The sequence below is a fragment of the Sminthopsis crassicaudata genome, chromosome 2 (assembly GCF_048593235.1).
Source record: "Sminthopsis crassicaudata isolate SCR6 chromosome 2, ASM4859323v1, whole genome shotgun sequence".
In the NCBI taxonomy this organism is placed as follows: Eukaryota; Metazoa; Chordata; class Mammalia; order Dasyuromorphia; family Dasyuridae; genus Sminthopsis; species Sminthopsis crassicaudata.
Window position 1 is genome coordinate 104,220,767 of NC_133618.1, and position 13,907 is coordinate 104,234,673.

General features: G+C 36.2%; 1 protein-coding gene and 1 pseudogene across 1 annotated transcript in view; one reads left to right on the forward strand and one right to left on the reverse strand.

Moving 5' to 3' along the window:
* Nucleotides 1-9,162, reverse strand: part of LOC141552664 (ADP/ATP translocase 3-like) — a 47,133-nt pseudogene extending 37,971 nt beyond the window's left edge.
* The window catches only part of CFAP36 (cilia and flagella associated protein 36), a 36,196-nt gene continuing 31,413 nt past the window's right edge, over nucleotides 9,125-13,907 (forward strand). Inside the window, exons 1-2 of the mRNA XM_074286966.1 lie at nucleotides 9,125-9,474; nucleotides 12,791-12,855. Of these exons, the coding sequence (XP_074143067.1) occupies nucleotides 9,360-9,474; nucleotides 12,791-12,855 (180 nt within the window). The 5' untranslated portion in view covers nucleotides 9,125-9,359. The remainder of the gene's footprint in view (nucleotides 9,475-12,790; nucleotides 12,856-13,907) is intronic.

The following is a 13,907-nucleotide window of genomic DNA, read 5'->3' on the forward strand; positions in this document are numbered from 1 at the left end:
TATTGTATTTTATAATATTATCTATCAAGAACAAAATTATTGTACAAGCAGTGACAGACCTTAAGTAAGATTTGATTAGTATGTTAAAAAAACAAACAAACAAACACCACCACTACCATTACATATTAGCCTTTTAAAGCCTATGCAAGGCTAAGGCAATTTTCATGAACTGCTAACATGTGCATTGGAAGAAAAAAATTTCCTTTCCAAAAATTCCTTATAATAATAAAATCACAAGTCTGGGTGAAAAAAAAATCAAAAACAAAGACAAACCCCTAAACCAAAAATCACTATTTCTGGAGCTTGCATCACTATGAAGACTGCCACAAACTTGACAAGCCTTCTCTTTCAATCTTATATTACTCCTTTCTACATATTCAATGCTCTAATTAAATTGCACATTTTCCTATTCCTCCAAACATGCTGAGTGTAGAGTTTTGCTCTTTGTTCTCTCTGCCTAATATGTTTTCTCCTCTCCAATCTCCCATCTTTATTAAATTTTCTTTTCATCCTTTCAAACCCGATTCAAATACTAGCTTCATGAGGTTTCCTGTTATACTTCCAGTCAGTAACTACCTTCTAAATTGAATGGCTCTTGTGCTTCTTTAAAAGGGAAACAGTCAAAAAGTGCCAACATGGCTGAGCACTGAGACCACTTGGCTTCACCCTTTCTCCCAAGCCAAGGACACCCAGAGTCCAGCCAGGCTACTTGATTGTTCAAAATGATTCAAAGAAACGAATCACCTATTCATTCCTCCACTGATGTGGAGATCTACCAGGCTTCCATGACCTGACTGTGTTTAATCCTTATGGTTGTTCTGGCACTATCATCTGACTTACTAATGTACCTTAATGACCTTGCCATCTAGAACTTCTGGGCCCTGAGGCTGAATTTTCTTTTATATGTTGCCCCTCTCTGGCTCCTTTCCTTCCCCCAATTAGGAAATAAGGACTGTCTTGCTTTTGTTTGTATCTCTTAGCAGTTCCTACAATGCTTGTCACATAGTAAGTGCATAACAAATTTTTGTTCATTAGTTCATGAATTATTCTGTGTTTTAATCTTTTCTTCCACTCTCCCCCTTTACTTTCCTCCTTTCCTCTCCTTTCTCCTCCTTCTCCCCCCCCATCCCATTTTTACATTATCCTTCCAAACTGTTAAGGATACGTGTGTAGTGGATCACTTTTTTAATAAAGCTTTTTATTTTCAAAACATATGCATGGATAATTTGACAACACTGACCCTTGCATAGCCTTGTGTTTCAGATTTTCTCTTTCTTCCCCCCATCCCCTCCCCTAGATGGCAAGCAATGCAATATATGTTAAACATATTAAAAGATATGTTAAATCCAATTTGCATAAACATTTATACAATTCTCTTGCTGCACAAGAGAAATCAGATCAAAAAAGAAAGTAAATGAGTAAGAAAACAAAATGCAAGCGAACAACAACAAAAAGATGGAGACTGTTATGTTCCTACATTAAATTCTTATGTAGATGGCTTTCTTCATCACAAGATCATTAGAACTGATCTCAATTATCTCCTTGTTGGAGAGTCAAGTTCAATAGAATTTGCTGTAGTATAATATTGATTTTCTTGTATACAATGATCTCCTGATTCTGCTCATTTCACTTAGCATCAGTTCATATAAGTCTCTCTAGGCTTCTGTGAAATCATCCTTTTGATCATTTTTTTTTTGCTAAGGCAATTGGGGTTAAGTGTCCTGCCCGGAGTCATAAGCTGATCATTTCTTACAGAAAAATAATATTCCATAGCGTTCATATACCACAATTTATTCAGCCAATTGATGGGCATCCATTCAATTTCCAGTTTCTTGCCACTACAAAATGGGCTGCCACAACATTTTTGCACATGTGGGTCCCTTTCCTTCCTTTAATATCTCTTTGGGATATAAACTCAGTAGAAATACTACTAGGTCAAAAGGTACACACAGTTTGATAACTTTTTGAGCATCGTTCCAAATTGCTCTCCAGAATGGCTGTATCCATTCACAAATCTGCCAACAATGTATTAGTGTCCCAGTTTTCTAGTGAGTTATTTTTGCCTTTCTTTCTTTCTTTTTTGCTGAGGAAGTGGGTTAAGTGACTTGCCCAGGGTCACACAGCCAGGAAGTGTTAAGTGTCTGAGGTCACATTTGAACCCAGGTCCTCCTGACTCCAAGGCTAGTATTCTATCCACTGCACCACCAGCTGCCCCTAGTGGGTCATTTTTAAAGACGTAAGGCTCAAATTGTCTCCTGAGTAAAGGCATTTATTGGAATAAAGCATTTAACAGGCCCTTTTCCTCAAAGGAAAAACAGCACTTCAGTTGGGGAATGGCTGTTGTTTGTCTTTCCTTCTCAAAGAGGACCATGATATCAGGGAGGTGATGCCATGACATGCAAGTGACTTGGATTTAAAGGAGGGAGGGCTGAGCAAGGTTACCTGCCTGATTTTTACCCTCCAGAGTCATCTGGGTTCAGTGGCCAGATAAAGATCAGGATGCCTGGAAATGACCCTGGATGCAATGGGAGACTTTGGTCTTTTTAAGCTAAGGTCTTCCAACAGTTGTACACCCATTCAGTGATTAAGATTAGGTAGCAATAGAGCACTGGCCTTGTAATCAGGAGGATCTGAATTCAAATCTAACCTCAGATATGTACCAGTTGTATCACTCAGAACAAGTCACTTAAAAGATAGCAATGAATTTTTTTTAAAAGTAGTTTCAGTGGATTAAAGACAAGTACTTCTGAGATAAGTGGAACAGAGGGTTTTGAAAGGAATGTTGACAATAATAAAAAAAGGAAGTGTAATTAGTTTTCTTTTTTGTCCTTTTTTGAGGAGTGGAGGAACTTAGGGATATAAGTGGTGAGTTATATTATCTGCTAGAAACTGGAATGTGATGGGTGTCAATGATGCTAAGAGGCCCTCAAGGTTACTATCAGCTGAGGACTGAAGGGTGATTCATTAGTTCAAGGGTCTTATCTGAGAGGTCTTGGAAGTTGCACTGACAAGGGTATTTCTCTTCAGGACCATAAGCTTCATTTAGTTAGGGAACTTGTCTTATCTAAACTTCATATTTGCCCCAGCATCTAATACAAAGTGCTGCACAAAACAAGATTTTACTCAATATTTTTCAAATTGAATTGAAAATGAAGAGACAATCATTTCTATCTTTAGATAAAAAGCATAATAATATATGCCATATCGCTAAACCTTCTAAGAAAGTAGGCTATATTCAGAATTAGCAACAGCTTCCAAAGTATTTTCCAAAGCAGCCCAAACAATAAGCTAATTTTGTATTCATCAAAAAGGACTTAAAAGTTAATTATCTCTGAATAAAAATTCAGGAGTCATTGGTTCATAGCACTGCATTAAAAACTTCTGACTATAATTTCATTAAAATAAGCAGAGAATTTATTTTATATGTAGGAAACATTCATGTGGCAAATACAGGTTAAATACATATTCAGCTTTTCTGTGTTCTAACAACAATGAGGCAAAAAGGTAGTCGTACTGATTAGGGGTCTTTTGAAAATGGCAACAGTTCTGGCCACATAGCCAGTGGAAAAAGGTTATTCTTAACCATGTGGCAAGCCAACTTGAACCAGTTACAGAAGGGTCATATATGTTTCTTTCTAAGACACTTTTTTCACATGTCATCATGATCCCTAAGGAAGCATCTCCTTAGCATCCTCAATATGGAGATGCCATTTTAGCAGGCTGATGGTGTCTACCATATATATCAGATCCCTATTATATTAGCTTATACCCTTAGATACCCCCTCACTTATGAGTCCTTTGAAAGTTACACTAGCAGCTATTCAGAACCATAGCTCCTCAACAAGAAAGTTCACTAATACAAAGCAAAATATATTTAATTAAATAGAAGAACAAAAAATAATAAGGAATAAGGAAACATTTGCTCATATACATAAGGCTAATTTTGTTCTTCATTGACCCCATTTAGGATTTTCTTTACAAAGATATTAGAGTTGCTTGCCATTTCCTCCTCCAGGTCATTTTACTCATGAGGAACTGGGGCAAACTAGGGCAAACTGGGTTAAGTGACTTGCCTAGATCATACAGTTAGTCTGAGGTCTGATTTGGGCTCAAGAAGGTAAGTCTTTCTGACTTCAGGCCTAGCAGTCTATCCACTGGTGCTCTATCTACTACACCAACTGGCTACCCCCCATTCTTCTTATTTTTACAGGTGAAGTAGAGACTCGTGTGCTCATGGTCACAAAAGTGGTTAGTTTATATATTGACCATCACTGTTTCTTGATAAAACTGTAATTTGTTAAAATTCTATGAATATACTTTATTATTGGAAATAATGATGGTTGCTGGGTATTTTAGAGGAATCTAATGTACAGTGAATAGAGCACTAGGCCTGGAGTCAGAACAGACCAGAGTTCAAATCCAGCCTCAGATGCTTATAAGCTGTTTGACCACAAGCAAGTCATTCAACTTCTGTTGCCTTAGTTTACTCAATTTTAAATAGGGATAATAATGTCATTTTTCTTATAGAATTGTTGTAAGGATGGAGTGAGATAATTTTTGTAAAGTGCCTGGCATGTTAGATACTATGTAAATGCTTATTCCTATTAAATTTATTATATGTTTAAAAGAAAAACCAGCTGTACACATATAATAGAAATTAGGAGTTTCGTGTATAATTCCTTTTTGTGTTTTATTTATATGGAAATGCTTATTTTATTTGGTGTTTGCTAAGTTCAAAATTTGTTAAAAATGTTTTAATTGAAAGTCCATGAATGATTTCAGTCTGAATGGAGCTATTCGTACCTTACATTATCACTAAAGTTATTTTTTAATTCTATGGGAAAACCAGTGAAACAGAAGTTAGGTTAAAATGAATATTATCACAGGATTTTTGATTCAATAACCCTCTAGAGAACTCAGGAATTGGTAAATGCACATTGGGATCATATCAATATCTTTGAGTTTGGGAGAAAAGGAGAAGCCAATCTATTTTCTTTCTTTTTCTCTATTAAAAAGGAAAAGTGGTGGTGAGGGGAGAGCATAGTGGTAGGGACAGTAATGTGAGAAAATTACTTGTGCTACTTAGAAATCTTATTTTATTTGATAATTAATAGTAACAATTGAATAAAAGACATCTGGATGGCAATATTAAGGAAGCTATTTCAGCCTATGAGTTTTGTAGACAACTTAAATCTGATAGACATTTTTAAAAATGAAAAACCTTCCTTGTATTTCCTTATGGAAGATGGAAATTATTGGTATCATTGCAGACCAAGGATTGAAACACTATCATATAATGTTTCTGTAAGTCCCAAAAGTCTTAGTGCAAGGTTAAACTTTAGTAGTTTATACCTTATGAAAATTTAATAGCTTTAAAGCTCCTTTCAATTTATAATTCTAAAAAACTAAGTTGGATTCATAATCCATACTCAATTGAAATGAAAAAGATCAGTCATCTGCCATTAAAAGTTCAAGAAGAATTAGCTGAGGTATCAAGCAATACAGATTTAAAACTTGAGCTTCCTAAAAAATAAACAAACAAACAAATGAATGAATGAATTTTGGCTTGGGATTAAAACAATTTCCAGTCATTCCTGAAATGGCCCTAAACAAAATTCTGTCATTTTGTACTATGTATTTATGTGAAGTGGCATTCCCCTCATTGACAATGATAAAATCAAAATATCAATCCATTCTGAAAAAAGTTGAATGTTCTACTTAAAGCAAAGCAAATCAGATAGTCCACTGTTTTAATTTTTTATTTAAAAATAAACAATCACATCCATCTCATCAGTATATAAATTTCCTTTCCTCTTTAATAAATGGTAAAATTACATATATATCAAAGAATTGTTTTAAAATAAATTTCTTTATGATTATCAGTAAATATTTAATCTGGATATTTATTTTATATGCCAATGTACCCAGGATAAAAATTTTTATTTTTTTATTTTTTAAAATTTATTTATTTTTTTGGAGGCTGGGGTTAAGTGACTTGCCCAGGGTCACACAGCTAGGAAGTGTTAAGTGTCTGAGACCAGATTTGAACTTGGGTCCTCCTGAATTCAAGGTTGGTGCTCTATCCACTGCACCACCTAGCTGCCCCAGGATAAAAATTTCTTAGGCAAAAAGGAGTTTCAAGTGGGAAAAGCTTAAGAATCCCTGAATCCTATATACTAGGTACTGAAGTTAATCCATTCTCATTTTACAGATGAGGAAACCCGAGGTTCAGAGAAGTTAATTTATCCATGATCATATATCTAGGAAGTATCTAATATAAGATGAAATTCTGGATTCCACATTAAGAATTCTGTATACTAGACTATCCTTTTTTCCCCTTTTGCAATTTAATATAAGCAGTTGATTTTTTTGTATTTATCATAAAAATTTCTATATTAGTGTCAATATTTAGAATGAAAAAAAGTTTTAACAACTCTCTAAAGCTATTGAAAACAGGTATGCCAGAAACAGCATCCTAAACAAGATTTCCCAAACTAAGATACCACTGAAGAATTTTAAAATGTGGCAGGTAATCATTTATTTGCCAACCCACAGCAAGTTTCTCCACCTCCTTGCTCTTGTATAAAACAAGTAATTAAGTGAAACTATTGGCAAAGAACATATAATTTAGGATTTCTTTTACTCCTTCTACAGCCTAGATAAATTGTAGCTTATAGGATTAAAATAGTTTTCTTATTATAATTTATTTGGAAGCTGAATTCAGAACACCAAAGGTAGTAATTAAGAAGGTCAAAAACAAACTTTCTGTAGGATTGAGTTTTACATTTTAAGATAATGCTTTTATTGCCATTGGTATTTTTAAGATTAGCCCAAAAATGGGATGTTTGTTATATGTCAGATCAAGAATATAGGAAAGGCTTACTCAGAAGTAGAGAAGGGAAAAGAGCCTGGTTCTGGGCAGAAAGTGAATAAAATAAGACTATTATTTATACATTATTTGTCAGGGAAAACCATTTCAACGGAGTAAGTTCCTTGTGCCAATGAAATCATAGTTCTGTATCAAAAGCAAACAAAAAACACATAAAACTGTTGAAAATCATGAATAAACAGCTAGGATTTTTTTCTGATAGTTAGAATTTCTGTCTTTAATAGTTTTCCCCTCTAAAAGATGTATTAATATCTTTTGTTTTTACATTTCTCAATTATAATAAAGAATAAGAAAAGAAACTATCAGCTGATGTATTAGCAACCCAAACTGACACATCAATCTAGTCAGATATTCACAATTCCACATTCATAATCTCCTACCTTTGGAAAGAAGAATATACTTAGCAAAGTATATTCTTATATCTCTTCTCTTCTTTGAAGCAAAGATTGGCCAAGGTTTCATAGTATTCACTTCCTTTTGTTTTTTCCTACTGTGTTGTCCATTTACAATGTTGTAGTCAATGGATATATTGTTTTACTGGTTCTACTTTCTTCTCTTTGCAAAAGTTCACATAAATCTTCCCAAGTTTCTCTGAATGATTAATGCACATTTTTTTTTCTTAAAGTTCATGGATAGGAATCTACTTTGTTTCTAATTCTTTGCTATTACAAAAAGTATTGTTAAACATACATTTTTATATACAGAGGACTTCTTTGATCTCTTAGTATTTGACTGTGAGTACAATCTTTATACTAAAGGATATGGATACTTTGTCACTTTTTTTTTTTTTGCATAATTCTAAATTGCTTTCCAGAATGGTTGAACAATTCACAATTCCACCAAGAGTTTATATATAGTATGTTCATATTTCCACACTCTCTCCAATACTGTCTCATAGAATCTGGAACTCAAAAGTTTCAAAAACAAATGTTAAAAAAAAAAAAAAAAAGGTTTTAAATACAACTGGAAACACACACATATACTGTCTCAGTGATCTTTTAAAAAAAGGATACAGGAATTTAAATTTGGGGGAGATCTTAGCTGTAATGGAAGACTTCATAGTATTTTCTGGGTTTTTGTTTCTAATTTAGGGATACCCTATAGGCTTAATTTTTAAACTGAAAAATGGAGGGAGAGGTGGGAATTTTCCTTCATAAGAGCAGAAAGGCATTTTAGAGGTATCTAAGCGCAGTGGAAAAAAACACTAGATTTCAAATAAGCATCTCTATCTTTAGCTCCCGAATTTTTAAGAAGATTGTATGACCTTAGGCAGGTCACAATAATAGGCAGCACTTAATATATGGTTCTTTAAGGTTTGCAAAGAACTTTACTTCCGTTATCTCACTGATCTTCAGTGAGAAAGATGCTATTATTTTTACAGAAAACAGGCTGAAATTTAATGACTTGATATGCCTAGGGTCAAAGAACTCAACAGTTTGAAGCTAGATTCAAACGAATTTCTTAACTAGAATTCTTTATCCATTGTGCGCCACTTAACCTCCAAAATAGATACATTTTGTAAAGGAGTTACTTCGAGGAAAATACTTTGTAAACCTTTAAGATCAAAAAAAAAAAAAAAAAAAAAAAAAAAAAAAAAAAAGATGAGACTGTTCGTAAATTAACATATTCAAGTTAATTTAGGAAAGTGGGAAAAGTTAGGAATCCGAGCCAAAGGGGCGCCTCCGATACAGAAAACCAAATTGGCAAAAACTCAATTAATCGAGAACAGCCAGAAGGGTCCAAGGAAAAGTTGTATAAGGGCAAAATAAGGAGTTGGAGGAATTCCTTGACGTGAGACAATGAAGCGGTTTATAAAGTTCTGTAAATGGAAAAAACCTTAGCCATTAATGGGAGGCTATAAAAGAAGGTCAAGTTTGGGATTAAGAATGGGGATGCCCAGATTAAAGGTTTCCACAGATCAAGACGGGCAATTTGAAGGGTTTATTTTCTCTCCTGGCTGTTACTTTAGACCAATTCTTTTTACTGTAGCCATTGGTTGGAAAATAAGGGTCACGGGAACCCACGAAGTCATTATAGGGTAGAGGCGACTTCAAATCCATTTCTACCGGCGGGAAATCGGGAACAAGTCTCTCTCCATCCTCCCGGAATCCGCGCCTGCGTAAAGCGATAGCGATATCCCTGCTTCCCTTTGGCCTCTCCCGAGTTCTTCTCCAGCCAATCCGGAGCATCCTTACAGCTTCCCTCAGTGCCTTGCGCTGGAACTTCTTTCCAGCCGAACCCTCCGGGGCGGGGGCAGCTACGTATGTTGTCATAGTGACCATTTCAAGTTAACCGGTTTGGGGCCTCCATCCGGGTGTCTGGGGCAGCCCTTCAGCCAGTCCCGGGAAGGTCCCCCTCCCCCCACGCCTGCCCAGGGCTCAGCGGGGCAGCCGGATCCCGTCTCGGAGAGCGCGGGCGGGGCGTCTGGGCCCAGACCTGCCCCTCCCCTGGGGTTCGCGGGGTGGGGGCCATGGCGGCAGAAGAAGATGAGGAGGTGGAGTGGGTCGTGGAGAGCATCGCGGGCTTCCTTCGCGGCCCTGACTGGTCCATCCCCATCTTGGACTTTCTGGAACAAAAGTGTGAAGGTAAAACCCAACTCCTTCCTTATTTTTCCCCCTCCGTGCGGTACTCGGGCCCAAGAGCAGCTCCCTGCCTTGATACTCCCCGGGCCAGGGGGAGGAACTTGGGGAAGGGTCCTCACTTCTCTCTGCCCTCGCGGCACCACCCGTCAGCTCTGTTTAGGGGCAGTTTTGAAGCTGGTATGACTCCCCGAATCTTTCCCCCAAACGTCATTCTCCCCTCCTCTGCCTTCTCTCTCTACCCTCCCCCTCTACCTTCCCCCACTTCTACCCCACCCCCTCCTCCATCTCAACCTCTCTCCTCTTCTCCTCATCCCTCCAGCCCCGCCCTTCTACCCACTCCCAACCCCCCTCCTCCCTGCACTCCCCAATTCTATTTCCATTCGTTCACGCCTACCGACAAACCCATTCCTTACCAACTCCAACTCCAACTCGAACTCCATCCCATCTCATCACTCTCTCCACCCGACCCTCCACTCCCCACGGGTCCAAATCCCTCTTCTCCTCCACCCTAATTCCCATCCACATCCCAACTCTCCAAATCCATCTTCCCTTTTCACACTTCTCCCACTCCAAGCCGCACTCCCCCACCTTTATCCCCACTTCCAACCTGAGTACTCTCTCACACCTTTTTTCTCACCCCATTTCCACTTCTATGTCCATTTCTACTCCTGTCCCCATCCGGTGTTTTCTTGATTTCAACGAAAATACCCAACTTAAAGCCAGGTTTCTGTCCCAAGAAAAGTTGAAAGCCATAAAAGAAAGGGGGAGGGGAATAGAAACCCTTTTAACTGATTGAAAACTCTACTCCTACAACTAAGTGATGGATGGAGATCCCTGTCCCCAGAGGGATTCATTGAGTTTTTAAAAGCTGTGTTCAACGAGAGGATTTGGAGGATGTTATGAAATACCATTTGCTTAAGAAAGGAAGCTCTAAAAACATTTTTTGCTCTAAAAACAATTGAGCCAATTAGTGAAGAAATAATTATTTTTAAAGTAAGTTTTGTCTTTTTTTAAACATCATAATTCCTCCTTTATCATTTCCCCGTTCAGAGCATCATTCCATATAATAAATGGTATTGTTTTTAAAGACAGGAAATGAAAGGGGAAAAAGTTAGCATAACTGATAAGTATGATAATACATCCAAAAAGTGAGAAAATATACACAATGTGCAATACTTGTGGCTCTTCCACTTCTATAAAGGGTGGAGTTAGTATTTTCTCATATAGGTTCTTTGTAATTATACTTCAAAAAACTTTTGTTAATCATTTATGTCAGTAAGTCAAATGCCAGTTATTAAATGCCTGCTATGTGCTATGTGTGTGTGGGGGGGGGCGAGTAATAGAGAAAGGCAAAACAGTTCAAAGAGTTTAAGACAAGGAGGAGACAACAGTATTTAGATATAGGGTAAATTGAAAATCATCTCAGAGGTAAAAATCTAAAATGGAGGATTAGGAAAGATTTCTTGAAGAAGATAGGAAGCTGAGATTTGAAGGAAGCAGGGGAAGTTAGGAATTGGAGATGAAGAGAGAGAAAGTTTGAAACATGGGGCCAGACAGTAAAAATGCTCAATGGGAGATGGAGTATCTTGTGGAAGGGATGCCAGGGGAAACTCTTAACTGGATTGTAGAGTATGTGGTAGGTTATGAGATGTAAGAAAATTAGAAAGGTAAAATGGAGCCAAGTTATGGACAGCTTTAAAAATCAAACTGAGGATTTTATATTTTATTCTGGAGATAATAGAGAATCACAGGAGTTGATTGTATAGAGAAGGGACATGATCAGACCTTCATTTTAGTTCAGACAGTTTGATAGTAGAGTGGAGGATGACTAGAGTTTGGAGGGGCTTGAAGCAAAGAGATCCACCAATAATTTCATTTCAATAGTCTAGGTGTGAGGTGATAAAGATTTGTGCATCAGGGTATTGCAGAGTCAGGGAAGAGAAGGGAACATATAGGAGGTAGGAATGACAAAACAATCATTGATTCCTTATTGAGAAGTAAGCTGGATCATGTGAGAGTAAGGAATTGAGGATGCTAAATTGCAAGTCTGAATAATTAGGAGAATGGTGATGTATTTGACAGTAGTAAAGAAGTTAGCAAGAAGGGAGGGTTTGAGAGGTGGGGAAAAGATGAATTCCATTTTGGACATAATGACTTTAAGATTTCCCTAAGACATCCACTTGAAGACATCCTAAAAGCATTTGGAATTGTGAGACTGGAAGTCCCAAGAGAAATTAGGATTAGAACAAATAAATCTTAAAATCATCTGCGTAGACATGATAATTGAATTTTTAGGAGCTAATGAGATAACTAAATTAAATATAGAGGCAGAAGAGAAGACAACCTTGGAGGATAACTGATAATTATCTATGATGTGACCTGGATGATGATGCAAAAATCAAGGGAAACATAAATATGGAAGAACCAACAAGTATATGAGAAAGGTTCAGGTTCCATGAAGAAAAGATAATGGATTTTTGTGGGGTTAAGAATATGAAAGTTGTTCTCTGACTTTTGAATAATGAGGCATTGTGTTAAATACTGAAAATAGATATACACAGGAATGCAAAAAATTAATTTCTGCCCTCAAGAATCTTACATTTTAGTGGTGGAAACAACAAGCTAACAACTGTGTACATAGATGATATTATGCCAGGGTAAATAAAGATAATAGATTAATATGTGACTAGGTACTATATACACCCCTTGGTACTTTTGAATGAATGTTATTTCAAATGTAAATAATACTCAGTCAAGTCAGAATAAGGTTCACTTTAAACAGATTTTGTGAAATCTTATGGCAGTTAGTACTACACCTAACTTATCTTAAGATAAGATAAGATCTTTAAAAATTGTCTGGCATTTCATGTGACTTGTCTTTCTTAACTTGGTTTTAGATTCTTAAGGGTAAGAAGAGTCATATTATTTTATGAACCCTATAGAGCAGCTTATGCATAGTAAACAGTATTATTTGTTCTTTAAAAATTTTGACATGTAAATTATAACTGATTAAAATATTTATTAAATTACATATTTCAAGCATTATTTGCATTATTCTGGTATGAAAATATAATCTGGATTCCATTGTAATTTGATATGAGCTGTTTTAGAATTACATTATTTACTTTTTGAGGTAGTCTTGTAAAGGGTCCTAAACATCCTTAGCACTTATAAATACTATATTCGAAAACATAATATATGATATCCAGGTAAGTGAGAATCAAGTTCATTTTAAATAGAGATCTTTTCATTATAATCTCAACTTGTTCTTTTACATTACTTTGTGTATAATATGTTTATTAATTCTCTTAAATTTTAGTTTTCGATGATGAAGAAGAAAGCAAGTTGACATATACAGAAATTCATCAGGAATACAAAGAACTGGCAAGTAAACTTCATTGATTAAAAAAAAAACAGTTGATAAGAGGTGAAATAAAATTTGAGTGTTTTTTAAAATCACATGTAATGCATTTTTCCATTCTCAATTTCTTTTACTTATAGTGCAGAAAGAAATTAAACCTAACATCATCACTAATCATGCCAAGTTCAAAGATTCTTTCAGTATTTTGTTCACTCAGTGTAGTGTAGTTAAAAAGGCCTATATTTTGGTCACACAATCTTGGTTTGAGTCCTTACAATGATGGTTACTAGTTGTCTGACCTTGGGCAAGTCATTTAGCCTGTTTTTGCTTCACTTTCCTTTTCTGGGAAATGAATCTAACTGCTTAAACATGCTACCACATGATTTTTGATATGAAATTATTTACTAAGTTATATTTGCCAGGCTTTGTACTAAATACAAATACGGGGAAAAAAAAATCAGCAGTCTCTGTCCTCAAGAAAATTAACAGTCTAATGTTGTTCAGTCATTTCCCAGTCTTCATGACCACATTTGGGTTTTCATGGCAGACACTGGAATGGTTTGCCATTTCCCTCTGCAGTTCATTTCACAAATGAGGAAACTGAGGCAAACAGGAATAAGTAACTTTCCCAGGGTCTCAGAACTAATAAGCGTCTGAGACCAGATTTGAACTTAAAAGTCTTCCTGATTCCAGGCCTAGTGCTCTATTCACTGCACTACCTAGCTGTCTGTAATGTAATGTAATGTGTCCCGTGTAATGGAAAATAAAACACAAAAGAAAATTGAAAGTGGAGCAAGGAGAGGAGAAATCTGAATAAGGTTGAGGAGAGGTGGTACCTTATGCAAGGGGCATGGTCCAAAGAAGTCCTCCAGTTGGGTAGAAGATGGGCTAAGATGGAGAGATTTGGGACAAGGAAACCAACTAAAAGACTACTTTTAAATCAGTCAAGCCTTAAAAATGCCATGTACTTGAGTTATTATCTGTATTCTAACTGTATGGAATCTCAATAATAATTTTGTGGTAGTTTCTTAAGGCATATTGGGAAAAATCTTTGAAGCTCCTTTCTCTTTTGCTG